Here is a 14207-nt window from a genome sequence, read left to right on the forward strand (position 1 = left end):
ATGGATACCGTCGGGGAGACTCAAAGGACACCAGCCTTCTTTCTGATGCTGACTTTGTTTACAGGAAGGGAAAGGAATTCCTTTTATATCACTTGATGCTACTTTTGATAAACTCCCATGAATTGTTAATGGAAATGCTGGAAAAAGATTTGGTCTGAGGGAAGTTGGTTTTAACTTTTTTAAAAAAAATTTGTGGTCGAGTTGCGAAAACAAAAACAGAGCAGGTCTACTCGTGTGATTGATTAGCTGATATTGGCGTACAACAAGGATAGATATTAGGACCGAAATTGTTCACTCTTTATTTTGACTCCACTCTTTTACATTCAGATATTGGATTTTGTTTTCATCTTTTTGCTGATTACGGTCAAAATATTTGATCAAGGTGGTTTTCGACAGGAAGAGATTGGTTCGCTTGTGAAAATTCCAGAAGTCTACGCGAATTTACAGCTTAAGCTCAATCCAGAGAAGGCCGAAATAATGTTTTTGTTGTTCCGACCCATTTTAGTGGGGGAGGAACTATATACTCAAATGTTTTTTTTTGTTCAGACAATTTTGGCCGATCAATAAAATCATCGTAGAGAGTTGTGAGTGGTATCATTAAAAATACCATCCAGCGTATAATATGGAATAAAAAAGATTTTCCGCTTTTTTTAGGGAGTTATCGAGGTTTAAAGGTTTGTGAATATTAGACGTATTTCAGCTGTTCTTATTCACATTTTTGGTATTTTTGACCTAATTTTCGTCAATTTTGCTAAAATTTGTTCAAATTGTTAACTGTAGTGTTATCGACTGTACCTGTTAAGATAGAGGGTTGCTGAATTGTTTGATCCGAGTTTTTTGGCTAGAATTTATGATATATTTTTCAAAACCCGACTTTTTTCGGGTCCAGATTAGCTTTTTTAGCCGACTTGCTTTAAATTTGTTGAAGTAGATACCTTAAAATTGCAGCCATATTCTTTTTAAGCTGACAATAAGCTAGTTGTAAACCCACTGGCTTTGAGAGTAATCTGCAATTATAATTTTGCCAGATGTGCGAATTTCAACTCGATAATTATAAAGAAAAATGCATTTTTACTTTTGACAAACTGAAAAGTTTGTTAAGAAATTGTTTTATTCCGGAACCATTTGAACAAATGATTATTTTCTTAGACGCGCAGCAATATCTGGGCTGATCTTGATCTCAACACGGATCCCTACGATGAAAAAGTTTTTAGATTTTAATGGGACGCGACCTTAAGTTAAGCTGATGGTTTTTATGGCTCTGGCCAATTGTTTTCGTAAATTTTTTTTAATATATTTCTCGAATTTTGCTTTCATTTGTTATCCTTTTTGTAGCCCACTGTGGCGCCACAACCACTTCAAATCTGCTTTTTCATTCTTTCATGCAATTTCAACTGAAGTGCGTGTGTGACGTCATTTTTCGCTCTTAGTGCAGCGAAATTTTTTGTTCATTCGCGTGATTAAATTTTTGGTCTCACTTGACTTACCTCACTCTCAAAAATGACTTCCTCACTTTGAAATTGACTTTTCTTTACTTAAATTCAAAGAGAAGGTCAAATGAGTATGTGTCACTGTAAATGAAGGTTATTTGAGAGCAGCTAATAGGCAGCAAAAACTTATACAGACTTTTAATTAAATAATAGCATATCAGCCTTTAATTAAAAGACAGTTTTTTTGATCTGTCATTTTAACTGTTTTTTTTTTAGACTGCAGATCTACAAAGCTATTGAGGCTATTTTCTGGCAATCTGCCAGCTATGTTCTTAGTTCTCTCATCTTTGGGCGCAGTCGCAGTAAAAACAGGCAGAACTTGATTTCCTGTGGGTTATAAATTAATGTCCGTAACGGTTTTTTGTTCAACTAATGGCCTCTTTGTTTTGATACTACGGCTGCATTTTTTTTATTTTTGATCATAATTGCATATTTTGTGAGTTCATTTTTTTTCTTGCCGAATTATCACCCTATTGACAAATCCAATTGAAGGAAAGCGTAGTAGGGAAAATGCAGAGCGTTGAAAAAGGCGTATCTGAATATGTTTATTGTTTTTAGTATATAGTTTATGCTTTTTGGGCTGATACAATTATCTCGCAAAATTTTTTTTGTTTTTACCTATGTTTGTCTTTCTTTTTGTTGTTATACGTCAAATAACTAATAACGATAGGTCTCATTTGCTTCCCCAGGACTTATATTTCAAGATTTCAGTGTATAGATGTTTGTTTTAATGACTTTAAAATTGAAAAAAAAATGTTTGATTTTTAATTTTGTCCTTTTTAGTAGTCCGATTATCAACAATTTCATCGGCCCTCTAGCGTGGCATTCTCGTATTTCATGGGTTGTTTATTGAGCTATGTGTTTGTTTTCGCAAGCTTTCTATCTCTTTGTCGTTGGGTAGCCAATTTAGTCCAGAATGTGGATAAGCGTGGTCGGAACATTATGTGCGTATGCACATTACCGAGCATATTTTTTTCATCTGTATCCTTTTTGCTTTCCTTTTCGTTGCCTTGTAACTCAATCTCACTAATTAGAGGTCTCAATTGATTTTGTTGATTAAGATATTTATTTCGTGCTTTGTTTTACATTGTGACTGATTGCTTCGACCTTTAATTTTATAAAAAGTTTTCGAGATTTCTATACTTTTCAGTTTCTGGGTTTCTTTTTGTGTCTACGTAGTCCTTTTATAAGGAAGACTCTTTGATGTTAAAATGAGGAGAATGTGACGATACACATTTCTTGCAGGTAACATCTTATAATTATAGTGCCTTGATCAGTGTGATGTCATAAAACTGTTTGAAATTGTGGCTTCTTTACATAATTGTTGTTATTTTGTGGGATCGTGGCTTAGTGTCACTATTAACAGGCCCAATTTGATTCCTGAGGTATTGCAATTTAATCCATTGCTGTTTGGTGAAATCTTGAGTCTGTTGTGACTTTTGAAAGTATTTGTTTTCAAAAACAATTAGGTTTGTGAGCTTTATTTTTTAAAATAATTTTTCGGTCGATTTATAGCTCAGTCTCTGTAAACGCTGGTCACAAACTGTTTGCAGTGCACTCTAGTTCAATCTTTATTACGGTTTTTAGCTTTAATCATTTGTTTCTCGGCTTTGTTACTATTGTTACCACGAGAGTTCATAAAATATTTAAGATTTTTTTTATTTGTCCTTTTTATAGGATTTTGGTTTTCTTTTTAATGTATAACAATTATCGTAGGTCCCATTGGCTTTGAATTGTTGCGCAATTAAATATTGGATAATGACATGCCTCAATTGCTTCCTATGGAGGTATAAATGAACATTTTAGGGATTTCAGTGAAATTAATTGTTTTCAAAAACAGAAACGTATTTTTGAATTTCGCCCGTCTTTGCTCTTTTTGTCGACCTGTTAACCAGTCGCATTGAGGACAAGTCCCATATTTTTTCTAATTGAGTTTAGGTTAAATGGTTTCGTTTTGGTTTTATCTGATTCGAGTTTGATTTTGTTAAGGTTTTATTTATATCTAGTTTTGGTCGTAAATAATGTTTGTTGTTTGAAATTTCTTATTGTTTATTATTGTTCTTTCTAGTAGTCCTATTATCAACAACGTTCATCGGCCCTCTAGGGTGGCATTATTGTATTTCATTGGTTGTTTATCGAACGATATGTATGTTTTTTAAAGTTTTCTATATCTTCATCATTTGGTAGCCAATTTAGTCAAGAATGTGGATGAGCGGGGTCGGAACATTATGTGCGTACGCACATTACCGAGCAGATTTTTTTCATCTGTATCCTTTTTGCGTTCCCTTTTGTTATCTTGTAACCGAATCTCACTAATTAGAGGTCTCAATTACTTTTGTTGATTCAAATATTTCCTTTGCGCTTGGTTATACTTTGTGACTGATTGCCTCGACCTTCAATTTCATAAAAAGTTTTTGAGATTTCTATACTTTTCAGTTTCTGGGTTTCTTTTTGTCGTGTCTACGTAGTCCTTTTATAAGGAAGACTCTTTGATGTTAACATGAGGAGAATGTGACGATATACATTTCTTGCAGCTAACATCTTATAATTACAGTGCCTTGAACAGTGTGATCTCGTAAAATTGTTTGAAGTTTTGGCTTGTTTACATAATTGTTTTTATTTTGTGGGTTCGTCCTCAGTCTCACTTTTAACAGGCACAATTGGATTCCTGAGATATTGCAATTTAATCCATCGCTGTTTGTTGAAATCTTAAGTCTGTTATGACTTTTGAAAATTAATAAAGGAAAATTCCCAGAGAGCTGGAAAACAAGTGAGATCACCCCGATCTACAAAGAAAACGACAAAGCAGACATCACACAGTATCGACCAATAAGTCTATTGAAGAACGTCTCAAAAGTCTTCGAGAAAGTCATCTTCGAACGGCTTTACCCACCAATAGAAAGAACCCTCTCTGACTCCCAACACGGTTTCAGAAAGAAACGATCAGCAGTACTTCAACTCATCCTCTTCACAGACGAACTATACCAGCAACTTGAATCGAAAAAATGCAATGACATTCGAACTCTGTATGTTGACTTCAGAAAAGCCTTTGACAAAGTAGCGCACAAAAGACTCATCCAGAAGCTCGAGAACATTGGCCTCGGAGGAAAGCTACTCCAACTACTCGAAAGCTATCTCACAAACCGAACGCAACGCGTCAAAATTGGAACAAGCAAATCAAAGACCAGAAATGTAACCAGCGGAGTACCTCAGGGATCAATTTTGGGGCCTCTGATGTTCATCATCTACATTGACGATCTCCCCGAAGAAATCTCAGACATCCCGGCCTTCGGATACGCGGATGATTTCAAAGCAATTACCCACGGTGAACACGAATGCGAGACCACTCTCGGGGAAATACAGAAATGGAGCAAAGCAAACCATATGGACCTAAATGTTAGTAAAAGTAAAACTCTCCTCATCAGAGGGGATCTAGCCCAGCGTGACGAAGCAGGTCTTGAAACCGTTGCCACCCAAAAAGATCTCGGAGTCGTAATGTCTCGAAATCTCTCTTGGAGCGCAAACTGCCAACTTAGAACAACCAAAGCGTGGAAAGCCTTCTACACACTCAAACGAAATGTTTCGAGCAGAACCTCAATGGAAACGAAACTGAACGCTTACATAGGATACGTAGTGCCCGTACTCACTTACGCCTCCCAAGTCTGGTACCCTTCGAAGACTGACATGAAATCAATCGAGAAGATCCAGCAAAAGGCAACAAAGTGGATATGCGGTGGAAACGACGAATACCATCAAAGACTCGAAACGCTGAAAATACTCCCACTCTCCATGTACATGGAAATGCACGATGTCCTCTATCTCCTCTCAATCCTAGAAGGCAATTACTACGTCCCCGAAGACAAACTGCCAAAGCGAAAAGAAAACGAAACAAGACAAAAGCAGGAATTTGAACTCCCCAAACACCGACTACATAAATCAGACAAAAATTTTTTCTTCAGAGCCACAAAGCTATTCAACATCATCAGTAGGACAACGGAGAAGCCAATGACGAAGAAACTTCTGACAGAGATGTACCAAAACTATTTCCACAGAAGCTACAACGAACTCGACAGCTGCACCTGGAGACTTCTATGCAACTGTGGAATCTGCAAACCAATGAAAAAACTCGTGCCAAACGAAAACTGAAGGGTTCCACACCCGAGGGCTCCGACCCTAAAGACTCTCCTACTACTACTACTACTACTACATAATTTGGTTTTTGAGCTTCATTTTTTAAAATAATTTTTCGGTCGATTTATAGCTCAGTCTCTGTAAACGCTGGTCACAAACTGTTTGCAGTGCACTCTAGTTCAATCTTTATTACGGTTTTTAGCTTTAATCATTTGTTTCTCGGCTTTGTTACTATTGTTACTACGAGAGTTCATAAAATATTTAAGATTTTTTTATTTGTCCTTTTTATAGGATTTTTGTTTTCTTTTTAATGTATAACAATTATCGTAGGTCCCATTGGCTTTGAAATGTTGCGCAATTAAATATTGGATAATGACATGTCTCAATTGCTTCCTATGGAGATATAAATGAACATTTTCGGGATTTCAGTTAAATTATTTGTTTTCAAAAATAGAAACATATTTTTGAATTTCGCCCGTCTTTGCTCTTTTTGTCGACCTGTTAACAGTCGCATTGAGAACAGGTCCCATATTTTTTCTAATGAAGTATAGGTTAAATGGTTTCGTTTTGGTTTTATCTGATTCGAGTTTGATTTTGTGAAGATTTTATTTATTATATCTAGTTTTGGTCGTAAATAATGTTTGTTGTTTGAAATTTTTTATTGTTTATTTTTGTCTTTTCTAGTAGTCCTATTATCAACAACGTTCGTCGGCCCTCTAGGGTGGCATTTTTGTTTTTCATTGGTTGTTTATGGAACGATATTTATGTTTTTGAAAGTTTTCTATCTCTTCATCATTTGGTAGCCAATTTAGTCAAGAATATGGATAAGCCGGGTCGGAACATTATGTGCGTACGTATATTACCGAGCAGATTTTTTTCTACTTTATCCTTTCTGCTTTCCTTTTCGTTATCTTGTAGCTCAATCTCACTAATTAGAGGTCTCAATGACTTTTGTTGATTCAATTATTTTTTTCGCGCTCGGTTATACGTTGTGACTGATTGCTCCGACCTTTAATTTCATAAAAAGTTTTCGAGATTTCTATCCTTTTCAGTTTCTGGGTTTCTTTTTGTCGTGTCTACGTAGTCCTTTTATAAGGAAGACGCTTTGATGTTAACATGAGGAGAATGTGACGATATACATTTCTTGCAGGTAATATTTTATAATCTTATAATTATAGTGCCTTGAACAGTGTGATCTCGTAAAATTGTTCGAAGTTTTGATTTCTTTACATAATTGTTGTTATATTGTGGGGTCGTGGCTTTTTCTCGCTATTAACAGGCCCAATTTGATTCCTGAGGTATTGCAATTTAATCCATTGATGTTTGTTGAAATCTTAAGTCTTTTGAAAATATTTGTTTTCAAAAACATTTAGGTTTTTGAGCTTCATTTTTTTTAAAATTATTTTTCGTTCGATTTGTAGCTCAGTCTCTGTAAACACTGGTCACAAACTGTTTGCAGTGCACTCTAGTTTAATCTTTTTTACGGTTTTTAGTTTTAATTATTTGTTTCTCGGCTTTGTTACTATTGTTACTACGAGATTTCATAAAATATTTAAGATTTTTTTGTCCTTTTTATAGGATTTTTGTTTTCTTTTTAATGTATAACAATAATTGTAGGTCCCATTGGCTTTGAAATGGTGCGCCATTGAATATTGGATAACGACATGTCTCAATTGCTTCCTATGGAGATATAAATGAACATTTTCGGGATTTCAGTTAAATTAATTGTTTTCAAAAATAGAAACATTTTTGAATTTCGCCCGTCTTTGCTCTTTTTGTCGACCTGTTAACAGTCGCATTGAGAACAGGTCCCATATTTTTTCTACTGAAGTATAGGTTAAATGGTTTCGTTTTGGTTTTATCTGATTCGAGTTTGATTTTGTTAAGGTTTTATATCTAGTTTTGGTCGTAAATAATGTTTGTTGTTTGAAATTTCTTATTGTTTATTATTGTTCTTTCTAGTAGTCCTATTATCAACAACGTCTTTCTTTTCATCGGCCCTCTAGGGTGGCATTATTGTTTTTCATTGGTTGTTTATCGAACGTTATGTATGTTTTTTAAAGTTTTCTATATCTTCATCATTTGGTAGCCAATTTAGTTAAGAATGTGGATGAGCGGGGTCGGAACATTATGTGCGTACGCACATTACCGAGCAGATTTTTTTCATCTGTATCCTTTTTGCGTTCCCTTTTGTTATCTTGTAACTGAATCTCACTAATTAGAGGTCTCAATTACTTTTGTTGATTCAAATATTTCCTTTGCGCTTGGTTATACTTTGTGACTGATTGCCTCGACCTTCAATTTCATAAAAAGTTTTTGAGATTTCTATACTTTTCAGTTTCTGGGTTTCTTTTTGTCATGTCTACGTAGTCCTTTTTTAAGGAAGACGCTTTGATGTTAACATGAGGAGAATGTGACGATATACATTTCTTGCAGGTAATATTTTATAATCTTATAATTATAGTGCCTTGAACAGTGTGATCTCGTAAAATTGTTCGAAGTTTTGGCTTCTTTACATAATTGTTGTTATATTGTGGGGTCGTGGCTTTTTCTCGCTATTAACAGGCCCAATTTGATTCCTGAGGTATTGCAATTTAATCCATTGCTGTTTGTTGAAATCTTAAGTCTTTTGAAAATATTTGTTTTAAAAAAAATTTAAGTTTTTGAGCTTCATTTTTTAAAATTATTTTTCGTTCGTTTTGTAGCTCAGTCTCTGTAAACACTGGTCACAAACTGTTTGCAGTGCACTCTAGTTTAATCTCTTTTACGGTTTTTAGTTTTAATTATTTGTTTCTCGGCTTTGTTACTATTGTTTCTACGAGATTTCATAAAATATTTAAGATTTTTTTATTTGTCCTTTTTATAGGATTTTTGTTTTCTTTTTAATGTATTACAATAATTGTAGGTCCCATTGGCTTTGAAATGGTGCGCCATTGAATATTGGATAATGACATGTCTCAATTGCTTCCTATGGAGATATAAATGAACATTTTCGGGATTTCAGTTAAATTAATTGTTTTCAAAAATAGAAACATTTTTGAATTTCGCCCGTCTTTGCTCTTTTTGTCGACCTGTTAACAGTCGCATTGAGAACAGGTCCCATATTTTTTCTACTGAAGTATAGGTTAAATTGTTTCGTTTAGGTTTTATCTGATTCGAGTTTGATTTTGTGAAGATTTTATTTATTATATCTAGTTTTGGTCGTAAATAATGTTTGTTGTTTGAAATTTTTTATTGTTTTTTTTGTCTTTTCTAGTAGTCCTATTATCAACAACGTTCGTCGGCCCTCTAGGGTGGCATTTTTGTTTTTCATTGGTTGTTTATGGAACGATATTTATGTTTTTGAAAGTTTTCTATCTCTTCATCATTTGGTAGCCAATTTAGTCAAGAATATGGATAAGCCGGGTCGGAACATTATGTGCGTACGCATATTACCGAGCAGATTTTTTTCAACTTTATCCTTTCTGCTTTCCTTTTCGTTATCTTGTAGCTCAATCTCACTAATTAGAGGTCTCAATGACTTTTATTGATTCAATTATTTCTTTCGCGCTCGGTTATACGTTGTGACTGATTGCTCCGACCTTTAATTTCATAAACAGTTTTCGAGATTTCTATCCTTTTCAGTTTCTGGGTTTCTTTTTGTCGTGTCTACGTAGTCTTTTTATAAGGAAGACTCTTTGATGTTAACATGAGGAGAATGTGACGATATACATTTCTTGCAGGTAACATCTTATAATTATAGTGCCTTGAACAGTGTGGTCTCGTAAAATTGTTTGAAGTTTTGGCTTGTTTACATAATTGTTTTTATTTTGTGGGTTCGTGCTCAGTCTCACTTTTAACAGGCACAATTGGATTCCTGAGGTATTGCAATTTAATCCATCGCTGTTTTTAAAATCTTAAGTCTGTTATGACTTTTGAAAATTTTTGTTTTCAAAAACATAATTTGGTTTTTGAGCTTCATTTTTTAAAATAATTTTTCGGTCGATTTGGAGCTCATTCTCTGTAAACACTGGTCACAAACTGTTTCCAGTACACTATAATTTGATCTTTATATCCGTTTCAGTGAATTTAATTGTTTTAAAAAATGAAACGTATTTTTGAGTTTCGCACCTATTTGCTTTTTTGTCGACCTGTTAACCAGTCGCATTGAGGGCTGGTCCCATATTTTCTCGAATAAAGTATAGGTTAATTTTTTCCGTTTAGGTTTTATCTGATTCGAGTTTGATTTTGTAAAGATTTTAATTATTATATCGAGTTTTGGTCGTAAATAATATTTGTTATTTGATATTTATTATTGTCCTTTCTAGTAGTCCTATTATCAACAAACTTTATCGGCCCTCTAGTGTGGCATTATTGTATTTCTTTGGTTGTTTATGGAACGATGTGTATGTTTTTGAAAGCTTTCTATCTTTTCATCATTTGGTAGCCAATTAAATCAAGAATGTGGATGAGGGGGTTCGGAACCTTATCTGCGTACGCACATTACCGAGCCTCCGGTAATGTGCGTACGCAAAGACGGACAAAACGTTGTTTGCCCAAACGAAATACAATTTTTTGGATAGATTTTTCAAATATTTTCTCAGTTAATGGTTGGATTCAAACGGCATTTAAATATCGCATTGCAAAATTAAATGAACAACGGCTTTCGACAGGCTTTTTGCAGTTACGAAAGTGATGATCGCTTTATTTTTTTAAGACTCAGTTCGGATCAATTCGTATCTTGCTTTGTAATATCGTGCTTAGATTGCGCTTCGTTGTATTGTAACTTTCCTGCCTGAGTCATTAGAAAACTGCAATGTATGCAAAAAACAGCAACCGGGTTTAGTTTTGGATAGAGAGGTTTTGCAAATGGCCGGGAACATTGGCTTACGGAAAGATATTGGTACAAAGTTGCGTTGTTTGTTTAAAATTCAGCACCAAAGTATTTGGATTGTGTTGTTGTTGCCAAGGTCGCTACTACTGTACGAAAAATGTTTACTTCGCCTTACTAAACATAAGACAACGCTCGGAGGGCGATCTTTTTCGTTCAGTGGTCCCAAGACATGGAACAGATTGCCTCAGTACATCCGCGAAGAGGAAAATTTGGATAACTTTACTACGCTTATTGAAATTGTCCCACCTCTCAGTGTGTGTGAAGGGGTTTAAATACATCTTCATCAAAAATGTTAACTTCATAAAACTTTTACAGGTTTTTACCTTTCATTGATTGCTCTCACGCGAAATTTTTAACAATTATACTATTCCTGTTGGTCTTAAAGATAGAATCCCTTAGCTTAAACTAGCGACTACCAAGATCTCGTCAGTGTTTTGAGAACACTTACCCGACGTTAGTCGGTCATGCATGTATTGATTTCATCTCAGCATGCCGCATAAATAATCCTTGCATTGCTATAATTTTATGGATATTCTTTTTGTCCTACGAAGTTGGGAAACCTTCTCTCCAGTTGTAACCAGTTGTGTTTTGGTGCAGGTGACATGTCTGTGGGGAGACAGGAGGCATTTGAGGTATTCAAGAGAGACTACAGAGACAGAGAGGGTATTGAGAGGAAGAAGACACAACTGAAACAGTGCTATGCGCAGGCCAAGGATAAGGGACAGAGAGTCAATCAACACAGACTCAACATAAGTTAGTTGTAACTCTCGTACCAAGAATAAAGGCATATACTTGTTAATAGCCGTGTCAGCAATTCCAGGCGGCTATTATTGCGCTCCTAATTTTTAATTGCTCTCAAACGAAGTTTGTAGCAATTATATTAGTCCTGTCGGTCTTTTTTTATGCGATTTTTCGCTTGACCAATTTTTCGTCTGACGCTTTTGACTTTTCGTCCTCAAAAACGGGATAAACAGGTAGCGCCCAGCGGGCATTATGTGCTCTTAGAGCCTTTCAGGTCTGTTTCAGCTCAAACTGTCTTAGAGACTTATACTTATACTTATGGTGTGAGGGGCGGTTCTTAGAGATTGACACCCCCCCCCCCGTTTGTTGACCCCCCACCCCCACTATTGGCTCCACCCCCCCCCCCCCCACCGCGCTTTTGCCCCCCCCCCCCCACCCAGTGCTGCCCCCATCAGCCCCCGGTGCACCCCCCCCCCCCCCCCGTGGCTAGCTACTGACCAAGCCAACCGCTCGCCGGTCGTTTGAGAGCAATTCGCCCGACGTTAGTCGGTTATGTTTTTTATTGGGGCGCTGTCTTTTTACGACTCGAAGAGGAGTATTGGAGAAGTCCATTTTCAATCAATTTTATTGGAGTGAATTTTGAAGTGGGAAATGAAACACGTGAAAAAAATTTGGAGTGATTTTGTTGCTGAACAAAATGAAGAGTGGAGTGAAAAGAGAGTGGTTTTTTGTTCATATCGCTGTTTCCTAGAGAGCGAGAAATTGAGGTGTGAAAAAAATCGATCTATTCTGTTCCAGCCCCCACCTTAGTGAGCATAAATCTTTTATGGCCCCATGCGCACGTGCTATTTTCTTACATAGTAACATGCTATATAACAACATATAATTTGTAACTGGGGGTCATAAAAAACACTGGGCAGCCCGGAACAGAATAGATCCAAAAATTCTGAAAGCGAGTGAAATTTTTTGTTCACGTGCGGCATTTTAAAGCAGTTTTTTAATTTTTTTGGTTTAGAGGTTTGGTTATGATTTTGTTTTAATTTTAGGCTGGTTTTGGTAGTGGTATGAAGGTTTCTGGAAATTCATATGAATTCCATTTTTCGGGCTAATTTTTGCATTTTTGACGATTTTTTTGTTTTACTGTCTCAAATGGGTATTGAGACGACCCTTCTACTTGAGCAAATTTTAGATAACAATTGGTTACAGTTTTGTGGATATGAATCATTTTTTTGTTCAGAAATATGACAAAAATGGCGAAAATTGGAACTATTTTTCTTAATTTTTTGCAGTTTTTCGTTTTTTTGTTTTTTAGACAAGTTTCTTAGCCTATTATGAGTTGCCTATTGTTTTGCGAGCATCTGGATGCCCTATTGGCTTAAAGGAAATTTTCTAAAAGGAGTTTTTTTCATTATTTGGCTTCAAGTATTTAAAAAAAACTCTCATAAGTGGTTTTAGTAGGTACTAGTTGTTTTGATGAATTAATTTTGGCAGAGATAATTTTTTTCGGGATCTCAATTGATTACAAAATTTGATCAGATTTTTTATTATATTTTAACAGATTTGATCTTCTTGATTTTACTTTTTTGTTTTATGGTTTTGTTTCAAGATAATCATAAATTAGTGGAGGCACGTTTTGTCTGATGAGTATTTGGATGCGGCTATTTTCCGGCAATCTGCCGGCTATGTTTTTAAAATGAAATATGTCAGTTCATATGTTGTTCTGACTTTAGGTCATTGTACTTAACAGTTTAAGCTCTGAGTCAAGATGATGGCAGTTACAAATTTGCAAGTAATTGCTGTTCAAATGCTTTTCTAGCTAGATCTCAAAATTTTGTTGCTGTGAAGCGGATCAGAGAGATGTAAGCAACCGGTTATTGTTGACACGGCCATTTGTCTATCTGATGGTTCATCTTGCAATCTTGCCATTGCTGCCTTTTGAAAAATCTGCCTTGGATTCTATTGAAAATAGTTTAGTCACGTCGTAAAATAAAATTTGGAGACGTGCTAGAATTGAAATTTAAGATTTGGTGTGTCTCAAAATACAATGAGTGTTTGTTTCAGATGAACTCAAGGCTGCAATGCAGCACTGCAGAATATCAGCTGCTGTCTCGTCCGGTGGCTCTGGTGATGCTCAAGGTGGCGGAGAATCTGCTGCCAGTGAAGAGGAGAGACGTCTGAGGGAGAAAATGGAAATTGAGAAAGAAGAGTAAGTTAAACCAGTTCGAAGTTTTTTCTTTTCGACGTTTCGGCGTTTTTTATAAAATGTCTAATCCGAAATTTTTACAACTTGAACTTGTTCAACTTGAACTCAAATGTTTGATATTGTTGTAGTTGATTAGCTACGATATTTCTTCAATCAGTAAACGTCAGTTTGGTTCATATACAAGTTTAAAAAATGTTTAAAACAGGTCTTCAATTTTAGTGCAACCCTTTTCTTCGCTGGCTTAAAATGTTTGCTGATTCTAGAGCATCTACATTTGAAAATGTTAGAAGACTGTGACTTAACAACACTCATACTTGCAAGAACTGTTAATCATTTTGAGAGGTTTTATCATCCCTGCTAATGCTTTCAGATATAAGAAGACTTTTGACGAGCTGAAGAAAGTAAAAGGTGAAATTGAGCATATTCAGCACATGCTCGAACAAGATAAACTTCTAATTGTCAAAGAGTTTGAGTCCTGGTGGGCCACTCAAGAACAGAAACAAGAAGAGCAAAATCAACATCTGGGAGGTTTCAGTGGAGTTGGTGATTCAGCTTATACCTCAGCGTCCACATCGCACGCCAATATATCTCGCGATCTGAGTTATGATTCGCAAAGTTTGAGGGGATCAACAACATCCTCAGCTTCTGGAAGGCCACGAAGTGGACAGATTTCTTATGGTGCTTCAGATACAAGTTAGTAGCAACTACTGGGCTTGGTGCATTAAAAATTATTGCGTCAGGTGTTTATCAGTAGGCTCCACAGCTGTTT

The 14207-nt window shown here is 35.7% G+C and overlaps 2 protein-coding genes across 2 annotated transcripts in view; both read left to right on the forward strand.

Annotated features, from left to right (window-relative positions):
- Nucleotides 1-14207, forward strand: part of LOC142338357 (transmembrane protein 70 homolog, mitochondrial-like) — a 197974-nt gene that overhangs the window by 118777 nt on the left and 64990 nt on the right. The gene's annotated exons all lie outside the window — the stretch shown is intronic.
- LOC142337571 (kinesin-like protein KIF6) overlaps nt 1-14207 on the forward strand; it is a 78148-nt gene that overhangs the window by 6602 nt on the left and 57339 nt on the right. Inside the window, exons 10-12 of the mRNA XM_075386899.1 lie at nt 11092-11247; nt 13297-13441; nt 13809-14131. Of these exons, the coding sequence (XP_075243014.1) occupies nt 11092-11247; nt 13297-13441; nt 13809-14131 (624 nt within the window). The remainder of the gene's footprint in view (nt 1-11091; nt 11248-13296; nt 13442-13808; nt 14132-14207) is intronic.

Source organism: Convolutriloba macropyga, chromosome 4, assembly GCF_964194025.1.
Source record: "Convolutriloba macropyga chromosome 4, txConMacr16.3, whole genome shotgun sequence".
Taxonomy (NCBI): Eukaryota; Metazoa; Xenacoelomorpha; order Acoela; family Convolutidae; genus Convolutriloba; species Convolutriloba macropyga.